This window comes from Protopterus annectens, chromosome 2.part0 (genome assembly GCF_019279795.1).
Source record: "Protopterus annectens isolate FY-2018-M chromosome 2.part0, PAN1.0, whole genome shotgun sequence".
In the NCBI taxonomy this organism is placed as follows: Eukaryota; Metazoa; Chordata; order Ceratodontiformes; family Protopteridae; genus Protopterus; species Protopterus annectens.
Window position 1 is genome coordinate 389,553,570 of NC_056728.1, and position 20,992 is coordinate 389,574,561.

Below are 20,992 nucleotides of genomic sequence, written 5' to 3' on the forward strand. Positions count from 1 at the left end.
TTTGAGAGTGTAAGAGGATCGTATCCTCTTGCAAAAAAAGTGTTAATGGTATTACAATGAATTTTGATAATTAATGTAATACCTTCTGTTTACAGATTGTGTTTGAAGTTGCAGAGTTGCAGTCATGGGTCTTGCACTTTTATGGAGCCACTCATGTTTATGTTTACTTTGAAACAGTTCCTGAACCTTTTTATTTCTTAAAATAGTCACCAATCTTTTAAATGTCCCCAAAGACATTTGTATTCACTTGTTATTTAAAGAAAAAAAAACTGTTGTCAGAGCTGAATGTTGTGTCACACCTGAGATAAATTGCAGTAGTAGTTAAAATTAATGTAGTGTGATAAAAAGCTTGTGTGGTGGGTATTAAATTTTTCTGCCTTAATCTTCACATTCTGTCTTAAGTCCTGTATTAATTGTAATCCACTGTGCCTGATATATTCACAGACCTGAAGAAGTCTAGAAGGACGAAAGTGATCTTTGTTAACAATAGGTTATGAAAATAGAAACTGATTTTTACATGCAAAATGTATATGTATATATTTATATATAATTTTTGATCGCAAAATGAACTAAGGTTGACATATATTTCCAGCCATGTAGTATATTGCCTTGTATAAAATCACAGACTTAATAATCTACTTAATAATTTGGTTAAATAAGATGTACTATTAAAGTACATTAGGGCTATATATTATTATGACAGCTACTAGGTAGGGCAGGACCAGCTCGAATGTCACACTGATGGGGGAAGGGATGTGAATTTAACATGTGTACCAATAACACTTTGTTTTACAGCACAATAAACCACTCCCATGCCTGATAAAAAGTATATATATATTTAGACAGCATGTGAGGAAATTATTACTGTATTTTTGTTTTACTTGGATCGCTTGTCTGTGTACTTAATAAAGGATTTTCGACTGGAAACAGACTGCCTGCCTTGCTTGGATTACTTTCGAATACTTAGTAATGCTGTAGAATTATATATTTTCTATTATTGACAACTAGTAACCAATTACTATCGATGTGAAGGATTTGTTTTCTGTTATTCTCCAGGTTTTAGGTTTAGAATGGTTTGAGAATATGCTACAGGAAATGAACATTTTAACAGCTGAGGAATTTAGAATAGTTTTAGAAAGTATGGAATTGGTTTTAAAGTATAATTACATGTATTTTGAGGGTGATTACTACCACCAGAAAGATGGAGTTGCCATGGGTTCTGCTTGTGCCCCAGCATTTGCTAATATAGTAATGCTATTTTGGGAAAATAAATATGTTCTAAATTCTGCATATAGTCAATATATTGGCCAATATCTTCGTTTTTTGGACGACATTTTTGTCCTATGGACTGGGCCCCATGACAAGGTGAAGGAATTTATTTATCACATTAATCATACAACTTCATTTTTGCAATTTACCTATGAAGTTGGGAGAAATGAAATCCATTACTTGGATATCAAACTGAGTAAAGATTATGACAATAAGTGTTATAAGTCAAACATTTTTAGAAAAGAACACTATTCTAATGCATATTTGCATTTCAGTAGTGATCATCCCTATCAACTTAAAAAGAATATTGTCAAGGGACAGATGATTAGGATGGCCAGAATGATTTCAGATGAGGTAGAATTTTTAAATGAAATCACTACTATAGAAAAAAATGTTTTTAGACAGAGGATATCCCGTGGATTTTATCATTCCTATTAAGGAATATGTAATGGCAGGAAGAGGTAGTAAATATACTCCATTATTGGTTAAAGATGGTGTATTAGTTTTTAAAGCTAACAAAGCAAAAAATACTGCCTTTAACAACCAAAATGTAAATAATGTGTATTGTACGAATAACAGTTTGAATACACAAGAGGGAACTAGAGTAGGGGTCACACCGTATTTGACCCTCACCTATCACCAGGGTATTGGATGGCTGAAAAAAAGTATACACGACACATGGGAAATGTTTAGAAACATGGCAGTTAGAACGGATGTCTTCCAAAATAGGATTAAATTCAGTTTTAGAAGAAACAGGAATATCAAGAATATTATTGAGAGGGACAAAACTACTAGGAGTGGAAGTACTAAAAAACATGGGAGTTTTGCATGTGGTAGATGTGCACAATGTTGTTATATTGCTGGACTGAAGGAGGTTAGAATTCCAAGTTTGCAGGTTACACTCAAAGCTAAGAAATATTATAGCTGTTATTCAAGAGGAGTGGTGTATTTAGTATTCTGCAAAGCTTGTGAATGTTACTATATTGGGAAAACTGAACGCCACCTCAGATCTAGAATATATGAGCACATGAGGGACATTAACAAACGTAATGACAACAATGCACTTTTTAGACATGCTTTGACATGTATACAAGCTGATTTTAAGTTCTGGGTATTGGAGGAAATTGCATACCCAGAAAGAGGAGGGGACTGGGAGACACGTTTAGAATACAAAGAAATGATTTGGCAACTTAGGTTAGATGCTTGTGGTAGTAAGGGACTTAATGACCACGTTTCTATTAGTCCAGCATTAAAATTACTGGCAATGGACCCCAAGACACAGGTGACAAATAGAATGTGAAGTAGAATACAATATAAGAAAAATATTTTTCAATTAATTTTAACATGAATTGTATTTAATCAATATTGCTATAATTCTATGACATTTTAAACAATTTTTTATAGGATATAATTTATGTAATATTTATTATTCAATATTTTTGTATTTTAGGAACATTATTTATATTTATATTCACATTTATATTATGTATATGTTTTTAAGAATATGTATTTCCCGTAGCACTTTATATTGTAATAACTGTGATAATTCATGATAGTGACAGGATTTATTTTACTAGTGTTCTGTAAGATCTTTAGGTAACATATATATGCCTATATTGTTGTACTGTTGGCTATTTTCTATTTTTTAGTTAGTTAAATTACATGACAAATATTTCACAGTGATATTTAAGTATTTGAACCGATAATATGGTTCAGTATCTATAGTTCTTTGTAGTTTTTTTGTAATTAATTTTTCCTTTTGTAATTTTAGCATTTAGTCAGCCTCACCAAGAAAGTATAGTGTGTAAATCAATTATACAATCAATTATATAATCAATGATGTTAATTCTTGTAGACCAATGAGTGACAATTATTGGTTATAAAAGAATGGTAATTTATATGGTAACTGGATTCTGAAGAAGTCTCAGTGTTGCGATGAAAGCGCTAAGTCTGCTACTTTATTTATCAATTGTGTGCAGTATTTGACTTTTATTCAAGTGTAAAAATAAATATTTATTTTATTTTCACCATCTCGTGGTCGTATTTGGAATAATACAGACAGTTCGTGATTTTGGTAATTGGACAGCCTTTATTGTGTCGGAGCAGCGTTGTGGTATTTTCTATTATTACTTTTTGACTTGACAAGTTTACTTTCGCTACTTCTACTACTGTTGTCTGATCTGATTAATATACAGTGATTAACTAGAAATATATGGACTGAAAATCTTCCACACAGAGAAGTTTCTTACACTGTTTTAAATTAGTATTACACATACTTAGATTTCAACCTTTATTATAGTATTAAGGTTTTTTGCCTGTTAGTATAACTTGCTTAGGATTTTCTAAAAAGTTTTTCTTCAGGGCTTTAGGCCTCTTTTTCTTGGGCGTGACAGGGCTCTGTGTGTGTGTGTTTATCTTCTTATATAATCTTGTGTGCATCATATATCTAGTGTGGTAGTTAATATTAGATATTTAGTGTGTTTATAAATATATATATATATATATTTCTGTAGGAAGTTAGTTAATACTAGTTTGTTGTTGTAGTTAAAAGTAACTAATTTTCTTAGACAAATAAAAATTCAGGGACCTGAATTATTTAAAATGTCAGAGAAACAAAAGTCAGGGTTCAAAAGGTGTGAGTGTGGTCAAAAGATGCCTGTTACAGACAACCACTCAACCTGCTTTTACTGTTTGGGTTCTGTACACCTACAAGAGGTGTGCTCTATCTGCCACTCCTTTAGCACCAGGGTTCTCTTGGAAAAGCGGAGGAAGCTGGTAGATAGAGGACTCCTGAAGCCTGATTTTTCAGGCTACCTTAGACAAGGCTGACCTCTCTTCCAAGGCTTCGAAGGGGTTGAAGTCTTCCAAGAGATCCTCGGAGCCCAAGTCATCGGCTTCGAGTTCCTCTGGTATGGTTCGTGCATCGGCTCCACAGGCCTTGGAGCCGTGTATTGATCCTCTACCTCGGAGCCCAGTTTTGGAACCGATATTGGAGACTCCTCAGTCTCCAATTCTTCAGTCGGTTCCATCTTTGGCTCCTTCGACCCATCCCTTGACGCATTCTTCGAGGCTTTCCGATGTGGATGTGGACAGAGTGGTCAGGAGGCTCTTAGAGAACCCGGCCCTGGCCAAAATGCTGTCTGCTTCGAGCCACTTGGCTTCGAAGCCTGAAACCCCAGCCATAACTTCTCCACCTCCTCCTCCGAAGCCGGTCGAGCGTTCAGAGCCGGGGCAGGCAGAACCGATGTTGGTAGAGCCCTCGGAGCCTTTGTTCAATCCACCTCCCTCGGCTCCATCGACCTTGATCTCCTCGGGTCCGACCGGGGAATCTCAGGGCCCACAGTCCCTCACTGACTCCAGGGTGGAGAGTCGAACCGATACCTCGGTTCCGACCCTTCCACTCGGGGCTTCGGTGCAGGTGGCCTCGGCTCCGTCCTCTGGATTGGAGCAGGGGGTCTCAGCTCAGGGAGAGCTGCCGGCCTCTTTGGAGCCGACGGACTTCTCGGACCGAGATTCTGGTGCCTTCGATGCCATGAGGAAGGTCATGTCTTGTAAGACCACTATCTCCTCCAATCTGTCTTCCCCTCCCCCTAAAGGGCCTCGTTCTACCTCTTCCCCGCAGATCTGCATCAAGTGTCGAGATCCAGGGCCTCAGGTATGTCCATTGGGTGGCCCCTCCTCTCTAGGGACTTCACCGGACGCTCCCACTGATGAAGTACCTAGGAAGAGATTGTGCAAGAGGAGGCACTTGGATTCCCCACAAGAATCCCTGACATCGGATACCGACTTGGAGGAATCAGAAGGGTCCCCACGATCCCCCTCAGAGGATGTCTCACTTGCAGACATATTGGAAATCTTAAGGCAGAGGTGTGATTGGCAGCCCCTTGCCCCTACTGAGGACGAGTCAGTCCTCCTGAAGACCTTTGGATCTCAACCATCCACCTCCTGGGTTACTCCGCCCTTCTATGAACTGATGGAGCTGGTTGCTCGAAGGGCATGGGAGTCCCCTGATTCATTGGAACCGGTCCCTCGGAGGCCCAACAAGTTTATTACTTCCCCTACTGATAAGGCCTTTCTAACAAAGGGAGTCCCGGTTGATGCCATGGTGGTGGCGGCAGCCACCAAGAAAGAGATGTTGGAAACCTCTTCTGCTGTTCATCCTCCTAATAGAGATTCTAGGACTATGGACAGATATGGGAAACACATATTTAGTTCTGCGGCATTTTCCATGAGATCGCTCAACTACCTGACACATTTTACCCGTCTTCAACGAGATCTCCTCAAAGAGCTGGGAGATACTCTCCAGGGTAACACAGCTGATGCAGTTTCTGAGAAGGTGACTGCACAACTCAACACCCTCAATTCCATAGTAAACTCATCCATGCGACTCATTTCTTATGCTGCCGATGGATCGAGTAGGACGGCAGGCTCAGCGATAGCTCTTCAGAGACAGTCCTGCTTGCGCCTTTGCTCCTTTGTGGAAGCCTTTAAATCTTCCTTCATCAGTACCCCATTCGATGGATCTGCCTTGTTCGGACCCAAAGTTAAGGAGACACTTACTAGGTGTGAACAAGAAGGGAAGACTCTGTCTGCCGTTGGAGTCCGTTTTTCCACTCCAGCTAGACCGCACCCCAAAGGGCAACGAAGTCGGAAAATGTGGTTCCGGAAACCCCAAGGAGCTTTCCAAAACACACCTACTGATACCCCCTCTAGGGGCAGAGGAGGGGGCAAAAACGGAAGATGCCGTCCAAACGGCAGAGGCAGTCCACAAAACCAGGGCGACAGGGAACAGTTCTCTGGGAAGCCGTATCAGCATTCCAGAAAGGAAGCCCGGCTGTCCTACTCTGGAGGCAGTCGGGGGTCGCTTGGCTTTTTACCCAAATGCCTGGCTAAGCATTACAGCGGATTCTTCGGTAAAAAGTATCATTGCCAGAGGTTACTACATTCCCTTTACAACCCCCCCCCCCCCCCATGGAGACAAGGATCCCAGACGTTCCACCCAGTCTGAGAGAAATAGCAGCCATAGAAATTCAAAACCTGCTAGACAAAAGAGTCATCCAGCCAGTCCCGGTGGACCAAATAGGATCCGGAACTTACTCAAGGTTCTTTTTAGTTCCAAAGAAAACAGGGGACTGGAGGCCCATACTAGACCTCAGCAAGCTCAACACCTTTGTCAAGAAGGAGAAGTTCTGGATGGTCATGCTGCAATCAATTCTCCCTTTCTTAGCAACGGGCGATTGGATGTGCTCTATAGATCTCAAGGATGCTTACTACTACATCAAAATGGACAGAACATCCAGAGATCACCTGCGTTTCCGGCTGGGGGCCAGTCATTACCAATTCAGAGCCCTGCCCTTTGGTCTCACCACAGCCCCTAGGGTGTTCACCAAATGTATGGCAGTGGTCACGGCTCACCTGAGACGATTGGGATTCTGGGTGTTTCCATATCTGGACGACTGGCTCCTCACCTCCACCTCCAGGCATCAACTAATACAAGCAAGAGACTACACCATAAACCTTTGTTCCCAGTTGGGTATAACCCTAAACTTCGAAAAATCTGCGTTATCGCCCTCGCAGCATATTACATTTATAGGGGCAGAACTGGACACCGTCAATGCAAGGATCACGTTGCCCCAATCAAGAATCGTATCTCTAAAAAATCAACTCTCCAGCCTGTTGGTCCAGAACAAAGCTCCTGCATCCCAAATACTGCAGCTTTTAGGCACAATAGCAGCCACACTGATAGCAGTTCCATTAGGTTGAATGCACATGCGAATACTGCAGTGGCTGCTCTTCGCGCAATGGTCTTACCAGCATCTGCCCATGTCACACGAGATCCGACTAACGAATCTTTGCAAGAAGGATCTCAATTGGTGGTTGAACAGCGACCAAGTGATAATCGGATGTCCCTTTGTTCTTCCCCAACCCACAGCCACAGTGACCACGGATGCTTCCCTGACAGGGTGGGTGGGGGGGCTATTTCAGGGAAAGACTGTCCAAGGCACTTGGTCAATCATGGAAACACATTTGCATATAAATGTCCTAGAGCTGAGGTGGCAGAAGAGATCTTCCGCAGATGGGACCAGCCTTGCTGCGACCTATTTGCATCTCCATGGAATGCCAAATGCAGCAGCTACTTTGCCCTTTATCCCCCACTGGGGAACAAACTGAGGGATGCACTCGTACACGATTGGCCCCCAGGCCTCTTATATACCTTTCCGCCAATACCCCTAATTCCCAAATTCATGCAGAAAGCCAAAAGTCTGGGAAGGACTGTGATCTTGATAGCCCCGTCTTGGCCTCGACAGATTTGGTTCCCCTTCCTGCCAAAGTATCAAGTGGAAGAACCATGGATCCTGGACCCAGTGCCGGATCTTCTGACTCATTCGTCGGGAGTTCTTCATCTCTCCCTCACCTCCCTAAAACTGACAGCTTGGCTGCTCCAATTCCCACATTAGCCAGGTCTCAAGATTTGTCTTCTTCGGTCCAGCATGTTATAGTTTCCTCTCATAAACTATCTACCAGGAAGCTATGCAGTAACAAATGGAAACGGTTTGTTCACTGGGCTTCTCAACATGATATTGATCCTTATGTAGCACATGTTCATATCGTCTTAGAGTTCTTATCTTCTCCTTGTTCCATAATGGCACAGCAGCTGCCACCATTAGAGTCCAATTGGCAGTTATTTCCAATTTCCATGTGGGATTTAATGGGTATAACATCATGTCGCATAGACTATGTAAAGCATTCTTAAAAGGAACCCACCATCTCAGACCACCTATCAGACATCCTGTCTCTCCCTGGAATTTGAATCTGGTTTTATCCCAATTGATGCTCACCCCCTTTGAACCCGCTTCATCCTGTCACTTAAAGTTCTTGTCTTGGAAAACTATATTCCTGGTAGCCATTACATCTGCACGTAGGGTCTCAGAACTTCAAGCCTTGTCCTCCAAACCCCCATATTTGATTTTTCACCCTGATAGAGTCTCCCTTAGGACTAATCCTACCTTTCTTCCCAAGGTCTGTTCAGAAGCTAACTTAAATCAGTCCATTGAGCTTCCAGCCTTCTTCAGGCACCATACCAACAGACTGGAATATATGTTACACAAACTTGATATACACAGACAACTGAGGTTCTATCTAGATAGAACGAAAGATTTCAGATAATCGGATCAACTTTTCGTCTCTTATGCAGAAAATAACAAAGGATCTGAAGTAGGAGATTCATTTGTCTGCAACCTGTGGGTTATGGATCCGATATCGGATCCGAACCGGCATGGTTTTCCAGCTATGGATCCAAGCTCTCAGCTCCTCCCCTCACCCATAATGCCCTGCTCTACCCTCATGACCTCAGATCTCGTTTGCCGCGCATGGTGACTGGATTTGTTTCTCAAGCTCTCAAGCTAAGTGGTAGTTTTACTGTTTAAAATCAGAATTTTGAAGTTTTTATTGATTTTTTGTGTGAAAGTGTAGGTTTCCCCTTTGATATTTTTCCTTTTTAGAGTTACTCTAAAAGTTTTATCCCTCCCCTCGCTGTTGGCGTAGAGTGTGTGTGTTGGGCATGTGTGTGTTGGTTGTTTTAGTTACTTTAGTTTGGTAACTGTTTTGTTAGACTAGGATGGCAGACCAACCTAAGTCTATATTTTCTAAATGCTCCGAGTGTGGCCATAAGCTTTCCCCAGCTGATGGCCACACTCGGTGTGTTAGATGCCTGGGGGTTGAACACCTCACATCTGGATGTTCCATTTGTGCAGGGTTCAACCCCAGGGCATTGAAGGAGCAGAGGTCCAAGCTTGTTTTGACGGGCCTTTTAGCGCCGGACTCGGCTCCGACCTCCTCTCCTTCCGGAGTAACCGTGCCTATGGTTATTCCCTCTGTGGCACCCCCTCCTCCTCCTGGGACTCAACCTCCCGTTTCTGGTTCGGAGGAGAGGGATGCTAAGAAAAGGGACCGGAGGGAGAAGCACCATAAGCGGCGGGCCGAGACCTCTGTTTCGGCCCCGCCAGCCAAGCGGGCTTCTCCCCCGGCTCCGTTGTCGGCTCCATTGTCGGCTCGGTCTCCTCCTTCTCGGCTCCGGTCTCCAGTGTGTTTTTCACCGGCACCTGAGGAGGAGGAGACCCGATCTCCGTCGAGGCTATCGAGGAGGCACTCCAGGCCTACCTCGGTAGCCTCGTCGAGATCCACGTATAGCCTCTCGGATGCTGCTCTGGACCGGATGATGAGAAGGGTCATCCAGGCCCACATGCAGATGGGAGTGTCTTGCCTCCCCTCTGGGGAGCTCAACACCCTTTTTTAAACCGATTGCTCCTTCTCCGACCCGCTATCCGGGTTCGGAGCAGCTGGAGCCGAGCAGCTTCGGAGCCGGGGGTGGGTCGGCGCCGATAGTACTTTGTACTTCGGATCCGACCCTGCCCTCGAGTGCATCGGATCCGACCTCTCGGAGCCTGGATCCGAGCCTCGGATCCGGGGGGATCAGTGCTCCTTCGGCGCCGTCTGTGTCGGAGCGCACTGTCCCTTCGGATCCGAGCGCTTCGGCGCCGGCTCCGATCCACTCTTCGGATCCGAGGGGGAGCCGATTGTCGGATCCTTTGGTCGAGGTCGGCTCCCCTTCGGCGTTTGATGTAGTGGAGAGGGCCCTGTTGAGGGTCTCCGGACCCCCGGCACTTGTTTCGGCTCCGTCCCGCGCTCCCTCTGCACTGGGCCAGGCTTCCACCATCCGGCCCTTGGGACAGCCCGCTTCTGTGCCCCAAGTTGCTCCAATGGAACAAGTTGCTGCTTGCGAAGAGTCCTCTGACAGCCCCCCAGAGGATGTCCCTCGCAAGCATACGTGCAAAAGGAGGCACATTGACTCCCCCGAGTCTCTCACGGAAGACACGGACTTGGAGGAAGGGGAAGGCTCCCCACGGTCACCCCCCGAGGATGTCTCATTTGGAGACATCATGGAAATGCTCCGTATAAGGGGGGGGTGGTCTGCCCCCAAGTCTTCCTCGGACGAGTCCGTGTTCTTGGAGGCATTTGAAGCGGGCCCGTCTACCTCTTGGGTGTCCTCCTGCAGAACCCCTGGTGGACCTCATTACCACCAGGGCGTGGAAGGAACCGGACACCGTGGAGCCAATTCCTAAGAGGCCCGATAGGATCCTTAGCCCACCGTCCGACCGTGCCCATTGGAGTAAGGGGCCTCCGGTATATGCCATGTTGACGGGCGGCCACCAAGAGGGAACTTGCTCAGGAGAGTCCTCAGTCCATCCCCGAGCAAGGAGTCTCGGATGATGGACCGCTTGGGGAAGCGGATGTTTAGTTCAGCGTCCTTCTCGGTAAGGGCGCTGAACTACTTGGCACACGCCATTAGGATGCAGCGAGATCTCATTAAAGAATACGCTGCATCTCCCCCAGAGTCCATGTCGGAGGAGGACAGGGTGCTGCACTCCACCCGCATGGCCACTCTTAGGTCAGTTACTAATACCTCTATGCGGCTACTCTCCCACGCCACAGAAGGCGCCGCTAGAGCCGCAGGGGCAGGCCTAGTCACTAGACATCAGGCCTGGCTCCGTCACTGCGATTTTTCTGAGCCCTTCAAAGCGTCATTTGCGAACGCCCCTTTGATGGTTCTGCTCTCTTTGGCAAAACCGTTCGTGAAACGTTGACCCAGAGCGAGAAGGACAGGAAGACGCTGTCTGCCGTCGGAATCCGCTTCTCTGCACCCCAGAGGCCCTACTCTAGGAACCAAAAGGGTCAGAAGAAGATGTGGTTCGAAGTCGCAGCAGTCCCAGCCTGCTCCGGACAACCAGTCCTTCCGTGGCAGAGGAGGACAGGGAGGACGCCGTCCTAGAGGCAGAGGGGCTCCCAGAAACTTCGGGTCCAGGGAACCTTTCTCTGAACGGCCCGCGCAGCAACCCTGAGGGGTTGCCCGACTGCTCCACTCTGGAGGCAGTCGGGGACGTTTTTCTGGGCACCTAGCGGCATGGGAGTCCATAACATCAGACCGCTGGGTTCTCCAAATCATATCCAGAGGATATCGCATCCCTTTTCTTCACTTTCCAAAGTTGAAGTCCCTCCCAGACGTTCCACCCGGTCAATGGGAGGCCGCTTTGGCAGAAATTGGCCATCTGCTAAAGAAAAGAGCCATCCAGCCCGTCCCCCCAGACCAGATCGGATCAGGGTTCTACTCCAGGTTCTTTTTAGTGCCAAAGAAGACGGGGGAACTAAGACCAATTCTAGACCTTTCTCTCTTGAATCTGGCAGTCCCCAAAGAAAAATTCCGAATGGTCACTCTGCAATCTATTCTCCCCCTTCTGGGAGAAAATCACTGGATGTGCTCGATAGACCTCAAAGACGCGTACTACCACATCCTGATGGACAGGCGCTCCAGGAGGTTCCTCCGCTTCCGGCTGGGAGCCAGTCACTACCAGTTCCGGGTCCTTCCCTTTGGTCTCACCACAGCCCCCAGGGTGTTCACCAAAGTATTAGCAGTGGTAGCGGCCCACCTGAGGCTTCAGGGGGTGCAGGTCTTTCCCTACCTGGACGACTGGCTTCTTACCGCCCCAACAAGGCATCTACTATTATTGGCGCGAGACTCCTTTCTCCATCTTGCTCCTTTTCTGGGCATTACAATAAATACAAAGAAATCAAACCTGGCGCCCACACAGCTCTTAGATTTTATAGGGGCCAGGCTAGACACAAGGAGTTTACGAGCCTTCCTCACTGCGGACAGAGTTCTAAATCTGCAGCTCCAGGTGCGGGCCATTCTCCACTCGAGTTCTGTTCCGGCGGAGTTGGTCCTGAGGGCTCTAGGGTCCATGGCGTCTGCTATAGCACTTCTCCCTCTTGCCAGGCTCAATATGCGCATCCTACAGTGGACTCTCTTAGTACAGTGGTCATACCTTGCTCTCCCTATGCATCATCCCATTGCGATCAGCAAGGCTTGCAAGCGGTCCCTCTTGTGGTGGCTTCACTCCCCAGATCTCCACGGGGGCCACCCCTTTTGTGCTTCTCCCCCTCTCGCCACGGTGACCATGGACGCCTCCCGCCTCGGGTGGGGGGGGCATTTTGCGGGCCGGACCGTCCAAGGCACGTGGAACGATTCAGTGACCTTACTGCATATCAACGTTCTAGAGATGAGAGCAGTGCTCTTAGCGTTGCTAGCACTTCAGGACTTTCTTCCCTTGGGAACAATTGCGATTCAATCGGACAACATGTCTGTGGTCTGGTACATCAACAAGCAAGGGGGAACAAGGTCTTACCCTCTTTGTCGAGAAGCCATGAGAGTTTGGGAATGGGCAATCTCCACCAACCGCTTTCTAATAGCAACGCACATTCCGGGTCGGTCCAACATCCTGGCGGACAAGCTCAGTCGCACCATTCTGACCCCTTACGAGTGGTCTCTCAATTGTCAAGTAGCGAAACGCATATTCGCACGGTGGGGAACTCCTTCATGCGATCTTTTTGCCTCTCCCTCAAACACCAAGTGCGACAGTTTTTTCGCTCTGATACCTCCCCCCGGAGGTTCCCCAAGAGACGCTCTGGTGCATGCTTGGCCACCCGGTCTTCTGTATGCTTATCCACCCTTGCCTCTGATGCTCCAAGTTCTTCAGAAAGCCTCTCGGGTGGGTTGCAGAATGATTCTCATTGCTCCGTTTTGGCCTCGACAGATCTGGTTCCCCTTCCTAAGGTCTCACTCGGTGAATCCTCCTTGGATTCTAGATCCCATTCCGGATCTGATATCCCATCCATCCTCCTCCAAATCTGGACAACCTGAAGCTGACCGCTTGGCTGCTCCAGTTCCACTCTTGATCAGGACTCCCGGTATTTCGTCACCTGTTAAGGCAATTCTGGTGGCAGCTCATAAACCGTCCACTAGGAAGGTCTACCGCAGCAAGTGGAAACGGTTTTCTTTGTGGGCGGAGCGGCAAGGCCTGAATCCCTTCACGGTTCCTCTCCCCTTAGTGCTTGACTTTCTAACCACTCTTTTTAATGATGGTGCCAGCAGTTCCACAGTCAAAGTACAACTGGCGGCAATTTCTCATTATCACATTGGCCATGACTCTAATCCTCTTATGTCAGCCAAGTTGTGTAAAATTTTCCTTAAAGGTACTTTTCTTCTCAGGCCCCCTGTAAAACAAGCGGTTCCTCCTTGGGACCTCTCTTTGGTTCTCCAGGCCTTGACCGTTTCGAACCAGCGGCTACGGTGGATCTCAAATTCTTGTCTTACAAGACAGCCTTTTTGGTAGCCATTACATCGGCCAAGAGAGTTTCTGAGCTTCAAGCTTTATCAGCTAAACCTCCTTACTTGGTATTTCATCCGGACCGTGTCTACCTCAGGACCAACCCGTCCTTCCTTCCTAAAGTTGCTTCTGAAGCAAACATTAATCAGTCCATTAACCTCCCTGTTTTCTTTCCTAAATATGAGAACAAAGGTGAATATAAGCTTCACTCATTAGATGTCCACAGGCAACTTAGATTTTATCTAAACAGGACGGCTGGTCATAGGCAATCCGACCAGTTGTTTATTTCCTTTGCAAAATTTAATTTGGGCAAGCCAATTTCTAAAGTTTCTCTGTCACGCTGGATTTCACAGTGCATCTTATTGGCTTATCAAGCTTCAGGAAGGCCCGCACCGGAGGGTGTTCATGCCCATTCAACCCGGTCAGTATCTACCTCGGCAGCCTTCAAGGCTAGGATTCCTCTAGATGATATTTGTGCTGCAGCCACGTGGGCTTCATCTCATACTTTTATCTCCCACTATAAGTTGGATCTTGCATCTAGGGGTAGAGCATCATTTGGCTCTGCGGTGCTCCGGAATATCCTTCCATGATGGCCGCCCAAGATTCAGGTAGCTGGGGACTCTGTCCCACAGGTTGCAGACAAATGAATCTCCTACTTCAGATTTAGAAGTTATGTACTCACCATAACGTTCCATCTGAGTAGGTGTATTCATTTGTCTGCAACCATCCCGCCCTCCTATCCCCTTGGCCTTTCAGTTTCCTGCATATTATCTGTTACCCTTTTCAGGGTGTTGTTGCTGTTGGCAAACTCGATCTGAGGTCATGAGGGTAGAGCAGGGCATTATGGGTGAGGGGAGGAGCTGAGAGCTTGGATCCATAGCTGGAAAACCATGCCGGTTCGGATCCGATATCGGATCCATAACCCACAGGTTGCAGACAAATGAATACTCCTACTCAGATGGAACGTTATGGTGAGTACATAACTTCTAATTTTGCAGTATCAAAAATCACATTGTCTAAGTGGCTCTCTGACTGCATCAAATCCATTTATGCCTCCACTAGTCAGCCATTAGAATCTAACATCAAGGCCCACTCGACACAAGCTGTTTCTATGTCATTAGCTCATGCAGCTCGATTACCCTTAGATACCATCTGTGCAGCTACCACGTGGTCAAAACCTCAAACATTTATCACTCATTACAAAGTGGATAGGACCTCCAAGGACAGGGCTACCTTTGGTTCCACTGTACTCAGGAATGTTCTCCCGTGAGCCACCCAGGATCAGGGCGCTTGGGACGCTACCCATGTGTAAGAACAAAACGGCAAGATAGAACAACTTCACATAAAGAAGTTATGTCCTTACCATAACGTTCCATGTGAGTTGTTCATCTCGCCTTTTTGTTCTTACATTCCCGCCCACCTTCCCCCTCCAGTCGAGCAGGATGGTTGCCTTGGTAGATTGGTCGAGTTGTCAGTCTGTATTGCATATTCTGTTTTTCCTATCTACAATCTTTTAGCTACCTTCATAGGTAGATACTATAGTTTCATTTCTTCCTGTAGGCTGTCTTGGTTGCAGCATACTAGATCTGGGGATTCACAGTAGAGCATCATGGGATATACACTAGGTCTCGAGCTTCTCTGACAGTTTGAGCTTGAAAGCAGCCTATTCGGAGCCGAGGGATCAGCGCCGACCCCACTTGTAAGAACAAAAAGGCAAGATGAACAACTCACATGGAACGTTATGGTAAGGACATAACTTATTTTTTTCTAATCCTAATGTTAGACCCTTCAATTACTTCCTTATCTTAAATTCTTCTGCTAAACATGTTGTTAATGCTCACTCAATTCCCAGTGATAAGGATGGGAAAGGTTTTGATAAATTTGGAAAGAAACTATTCTCCTGCTACTTTAACTTTTAGAATTTTTACTGACCTCTTACAAAAATGTGAAATGTTTTTACTGGCCTCTTAAGAAAACAAGAAATGTTAACTATTAACTATTAAATGCATTACGTTGAAGGTTTGGCGTCGAGCTGGCATCTCTGCACCTTAAAATTCTACTGCCAATCATTAGCGGACCGGAGTTCCACTGTGGCAACCCAACCGGGAAAAGCCGAAAGAAGAATAAGTTGTATCGGCTTCTCATGTAACAAAATACATCTTCTTCTCCTGTAACAAAACATTCTTTAAAGTAGTGTTATTACTCTGATGCTGGTCTCCAGAGTTGCTGATATAGTATCATTTACAAGAATATTTGCTTGGTTGTGTTCTTAAAACTTACCAGATGATGTTAATTAAAACTGAGATTTTAAATTCTCCCCTTGGCAAGGATGTCCTGTTTGGCCCTTCTGCTGCTGAGGTAAACATTTGATGAAAGAGGGAAATTGATTCAAAGGGTGGCCCAGCTTTTCAACACTCTTTTTCTAAGTTTAATATGAATTTTCTGTCTAACTTAGCCACCTGTTTTCAAAAAAAGCAGTGTTAACAGTAAGGAGCTAACAGACAAGATTTTAAAAAACAATGGCAAGGGGGCTCTAAAAAGTAAGGGAAAACCTGCCAGGACCAAAAACTCAGAATAACTACTTACATGCCCAAGTAGAAAGTCTGATTACGTGTTAAGTGGAAGAGGTTTTCTAGTTGATGTTATTCTAAGAACCAGAAACTATTTAAGGCCTGTATGTTTTTTGTTTAGATTTTTGAGGGAGCTATTATCCTCTGGCATTTCTTGCTCATCTGTCAAGTTTAATCTTTCATCCATTTCTGCTCATCCACCAAGATCTCTCTTTTCCTGTCCTCAAGTGAAACAGTTTTTGAAAGGGGGTCTACATATCTGTCCAAATGGAAAACAAGTTCTTCCTTGGGATTTTAACTTTGTGCTTGAAAACTAACATTTCTTTCATTTTGAACCAGTCATCACACTGATTTGAGGTTCTTAACTACAAGACAGTTCTCTAAGTTACAGGTTCTACTAGTGAATCAACCTTAACTTATTTTCCACAAGGACAAGATAAACAAGTCCTTTTTTTATGCCTAAAGTGGTTTCATAATTTAGCCTAAACAAAACTGTTAAACTCCCTGCATTCTTCACAGAAACTAAAAATAAGGCAGAAATAATCCCGCATACTCTGGATGTCTACAAGTAGTGCAGATACTGCTTTGACTGAACAAAATCCTGTGAGAAAGCCAATCAGTTGTTTGTCTCCTATGAAGGTAAGAAAGGAGGACAATCGGTATTAAAGCACACAGTTTGTAGATGGTTGTATTGTGCTGTTTCTTTTTGCTATTCTGACCATTGCATGCCATTTCACGGCAGGGCTAGAGCCACTCTGCCTGGACTTTGGCTTCTCTGGTGGCTTTTGGAAAGAGGTGGACTAGAAGCACTCTAAAGGCAGAAACTTGGTCCACTCTCTGTGTATACCTTTACAAAGTACTACAAATCATGGCTCCTGGATTCTTAATTTATTTTCCCAAAGTGGGCCATTCACCGGGGTATGGCCCAATTAATTACCTTAGGCTGTGTAAGAGTGGTTTATTAGAGCTTCTACTGTTATGGTAAGCTTACTTATACAACTGTACTTTTTCACTTCTCAGAGTGAATATGCTTCAAAATGTCTTTCTACTGTTCTTATGATGGTAATGTCATCTCTGCCCATCTATATAATACTTGTGCTTGTGCTAGACAACTTGCCCCTGAAGGCTATCACCTTATATGCTTGTTTTTATGTAGGGGATAGTCACAGTTTTGACATTTCTAAACACTGCAGAAGGATTACTAATGCAAGTAAATTTAAAACATTGTCTTACGTGACTGAAAGTTATCGAAGCTTTCTAAATCATATTACAAGTGATAAAAAAGCACAAAATGTTTCTCACTCAGGTATTTCTACTGTGATGGAGAAAAGAGAAAAATGTTCTTGAGCAAAATGAAGCAGTAGTATGGAAACCAGATAATGCAAGTTTTCTTTGAGAACTACTGAATACACACCTGATGGTCTCTACATAAAGGAACAGTCACAAAGGAATCTAAAATAGCATCACCTACATTATTTCAAACAGTATTAAAAATAAAATAAGCAACACTAATGCTTGCATCTTTATTTGTGTCACAAACAGTTGTCAGATGTATGGGGGGGGGGGGTGGCATCCATTCTTAGGCGTTATAAAGAATGCATGTCCATTATTGAACTTTTTTTTTTTTTTGCATCCCTGCAGGACCAAGTCTGAAGGCTACTCTGCATTCACCCAGTCAGCCTATTCATTCTGTGCCTGTGGAGGCCGAGGATTGCCAGGCAGGTGAGAGGCCTACTGCCCATCTGTTGCACCCAGGAATCGCTCACAAGCTCATCCTCTGGTAGTGAGATCTAGGTGGTAGTGAATGGTCATATTTTGCTGTTCCTGTCGGGTGGCATACCCTCTGCACTGGTGGAGCACCCCCCCCCCCACCTGCAATGGCTCTTCCAAGCTCCACTCTAGCTACCCTCCATGGCTCACAGTGCAAATGCGAATGGCAGTGTGGGCATGATAGATTCATGCTGTATAGGGTAGACACCTTGTACTACTGCTAGGTGTCACCCATGTGGAGAGCCATAGCCAGAACAACCTACGTGCCCACAGGATCAGCGAGCAGGCATTGACCGCTGACGCACATCCTTCCCTGCCAGCTCCTGCTCCCTTCATTGAAACTTTGAGAGACCCTTCTGCACCAGCAGTATTGATTGGCCTAATATTGGTGTCTGCTGTGTCTTTACCTTCAATACTGCAAATGCTTGATGTCCACAGATGTAGACCTCCGTGTACAAGCTTTTCTTCCACACATTTTTGAGGTTTAGTAGTTGGGGCTGATTGCTGTGTTAATCGTATAGCATATGAAGTAACCTTCTGCTAACAGTTAAACTCTCACTTTGCCGGCTGAATTTTATACCAGATGTTTGAAGTCCTTTAGCTTACTTAGCATTAACAAAAACTGGAATGGGTGACATTGATCGCACCTGGTATCATTGCAATTAGATTAGTGATTTAGCTTTAATAGTTTAACATTTTAATTGAAAAACAGCCAGCATTAACAACAGCATCATTTAACTCTGGGATAAGAAAATTACTCATTGCTCTTCCGTCTTAGTTTATTTAGAGATAAGGGTTTAGGGAGCAAAAATATTTTTTAATTATTATTGAAGTCAGCTATGTTTATTTTCAACTTTTTTTTTTCAAAACCAGTGATCCACTAAAATAAACCTCAGACATGTGAAGGGTGATGGGGTATAGACCTGCTAAAGAATTCTGGTCTGTTTGTAGCTGATAACTGAAAAGAAGTCCCATTAATATGCATTCAATAAGAGTTCCTCCTTCACAGATCTTGTTGTTGCATATAACTGGCAAATCCCTGCTTAGTAAAGATTTCATCATAGCTGTTCTTCAAAGTTTGTGATCCAGAACTACGTCTTCCTGCATAGTGCCCAATATTCTTACTCAGAAGTCAGTGCAGTGGATGTTGATTGTTGAGTGCAACCATGTAAGGGAGGAAGTTCTTTAAGAAATGTAGACTTTGTGGATACAGTAAAAAGATAGATGCTTAACACACTGTAACTTTAGAATTGAAGATGTGTGTATGTTTGTGTACGCGTGTGTCTGTGCTTTTTACAAGGTATGTTGTCTCTACCTGGCTGCAGTACTCCTAGGATTCTTGGATCTTGATAAATATACATTTTCATCATGGTTCTTATTTTCTGTTTTTCCCTTTTTTTATCTTCATATTACTGTATGGGTTCCTGGCAAAAATGACTGGAGAAAAGGGGAATGTTATATGTGTAGATTATATGGTGTGAGGAATACCCCACATCAGTAAATGCTGAGAGAAAACTCTTTAAACAGTAGACCTTTAGGATACAAGTTATTGTAATATTTTTCCTAAAATAAGGTGTTGCGAGAGGTCTGTATGAAAGTAATTCCCCTCTGATGTATTTCAGTGAGGCGCTGAAGACTGTAAGAATGCATGACTGTTTTATTGTGTTGCAGATTTATGAAGACTCTATTGTACTTCAGTCAGTATTTAAGAGTGCTAGACAGAAGATTGCTAAAGAAGATGAGAGTGAAGAAGAAAGCAACGATGAGGAAGAAGATGAGGACGAGGAAGATGATGATGAAGAGTCAGAGTGTGAGTTTCAAGTTTCTTGCTTAAACCGCTGATTGTATTATACTGCACATCATAACTGTCCCTGATATTAAGGGATGTCATTAGTTTTGCCATATATTCATCAGCAAATGCATAAAGGAGGCCTCCAGTAGGTAAAAGCTAGAATCTCATTCCCAGCAGTTCTCTCTTGGCATTTCTAAGATCTCTAGCTCATCTGCGTAAGGAGGATTTCCCGACACACTGATGCACATTGTGGCATTAACTCACCATCTCGTGATAGATTGCCATACACTGTAGTCCCCAGTTCTTTCTTGTTACTCATACAGTTTATGTTACAGTCATTTGTTTGATTTTTGGAAAAATGTTCTTTTTGACGGAAAATAAAAGCCAGAGCCTTACAATTATGCCTATGATCACTAAATCATGAGCAAGACCCAACAAAGTTCAATACAGCCATACATCAGTGGTGACAAGAGAAGCTACAGGGCCAAATTGTTGTCAGTGGGGTGAATCTGGTGGAAGTTAGCTGGTGCAGAGAATTGCCAGAAAGTCCTGTGCACTATTCTAGGTTGGAGCATACGTCTCAACTGTCTGGAATTTTGCAGAATGTCTGGATTTTAGCCTTGTGTTTTTGGTCTAATTCTCAGAAAATTTGTGATTTTCTGGCAAATCACTGAGGGATGAAGTTAATAATGACAAATACTTAAGTTTCATACTTCATATCCATCAGAAATATATATTAATACAAAAACCTGCTTTTCTAGAAACTAAGTTTATTCTAGCTACTTTCTAAGTTTATAACATATTTAAAAGCTGTCCCTGGTTTTAGGCCCTTTTCTCCCATTACTTTTAGCTTTGTCCGGATTTCTTGCATTAAGAGATTAATTGGTATGGATATGAGACACAGAAGATAGAGAGAAGGTAAGGAATCAGGAAGCCATGCAGAGGTCAAAGATTAAGTCCACATTTAAGTTTACCTTTGTTTTAGTGTCTGGGTCATTGCAGGCAGTGACAAATCAAGCTCATGTCCATCTTCACCTCTTAGACACAAGTGTTAAAGGAGATTTTGATTTACTCCCACAGTACTCCCTTTTGGAAGTAAGTCCTGTGAGGTCCATTGAAGACCATTCTGCTACTGAAAGCATCTATCTGTAGCTATGAAATTGTACTTTGTCCCAAGGAGTGTACTTCTGTCATTCATCTTGGGGTAAAGTCTCATGTATGAAGAGTCGAAACCAGCCTCACAAGAAGCTGCAAGATTTCCTTCCACCACCTCTGAATTCTCCTTGGCAGGGTAAATTGTAGTGGAGGTATGCTGTTTTGTCTTCGAGAAATAGTGTTTTTATGTATTTATTTGTTAAAGGACAACCGCA

General features: G+C 44.3%; 1 protein-coding gene across 2 annotated transcripts in view; it reads left to right on the top strand.

Moving 5' to 3' along the window:
- LOC122793098 (probable global transcription activator SNF2L2) overlaps nucleotides 1-20,992 on the top strand; it is a 2,696,898-nt gene that overhangs the window by 2,547,512 nt on the left and 128,394 nt on the right. For both annotated transcript variants that reach the window (XM_044060828.1, XM_044060829.1), the window contains exon 32: nucleotides 19,502-19,640. In XM_044060828.1, the coding sequence (XP_043916763.1) occupies nucleotides 19,502-19,640 (139 nt within the window). The remainder of the gene's footprint in view (nucleotides 1-19,501; nucleotides 19,641-20,992) is intronic.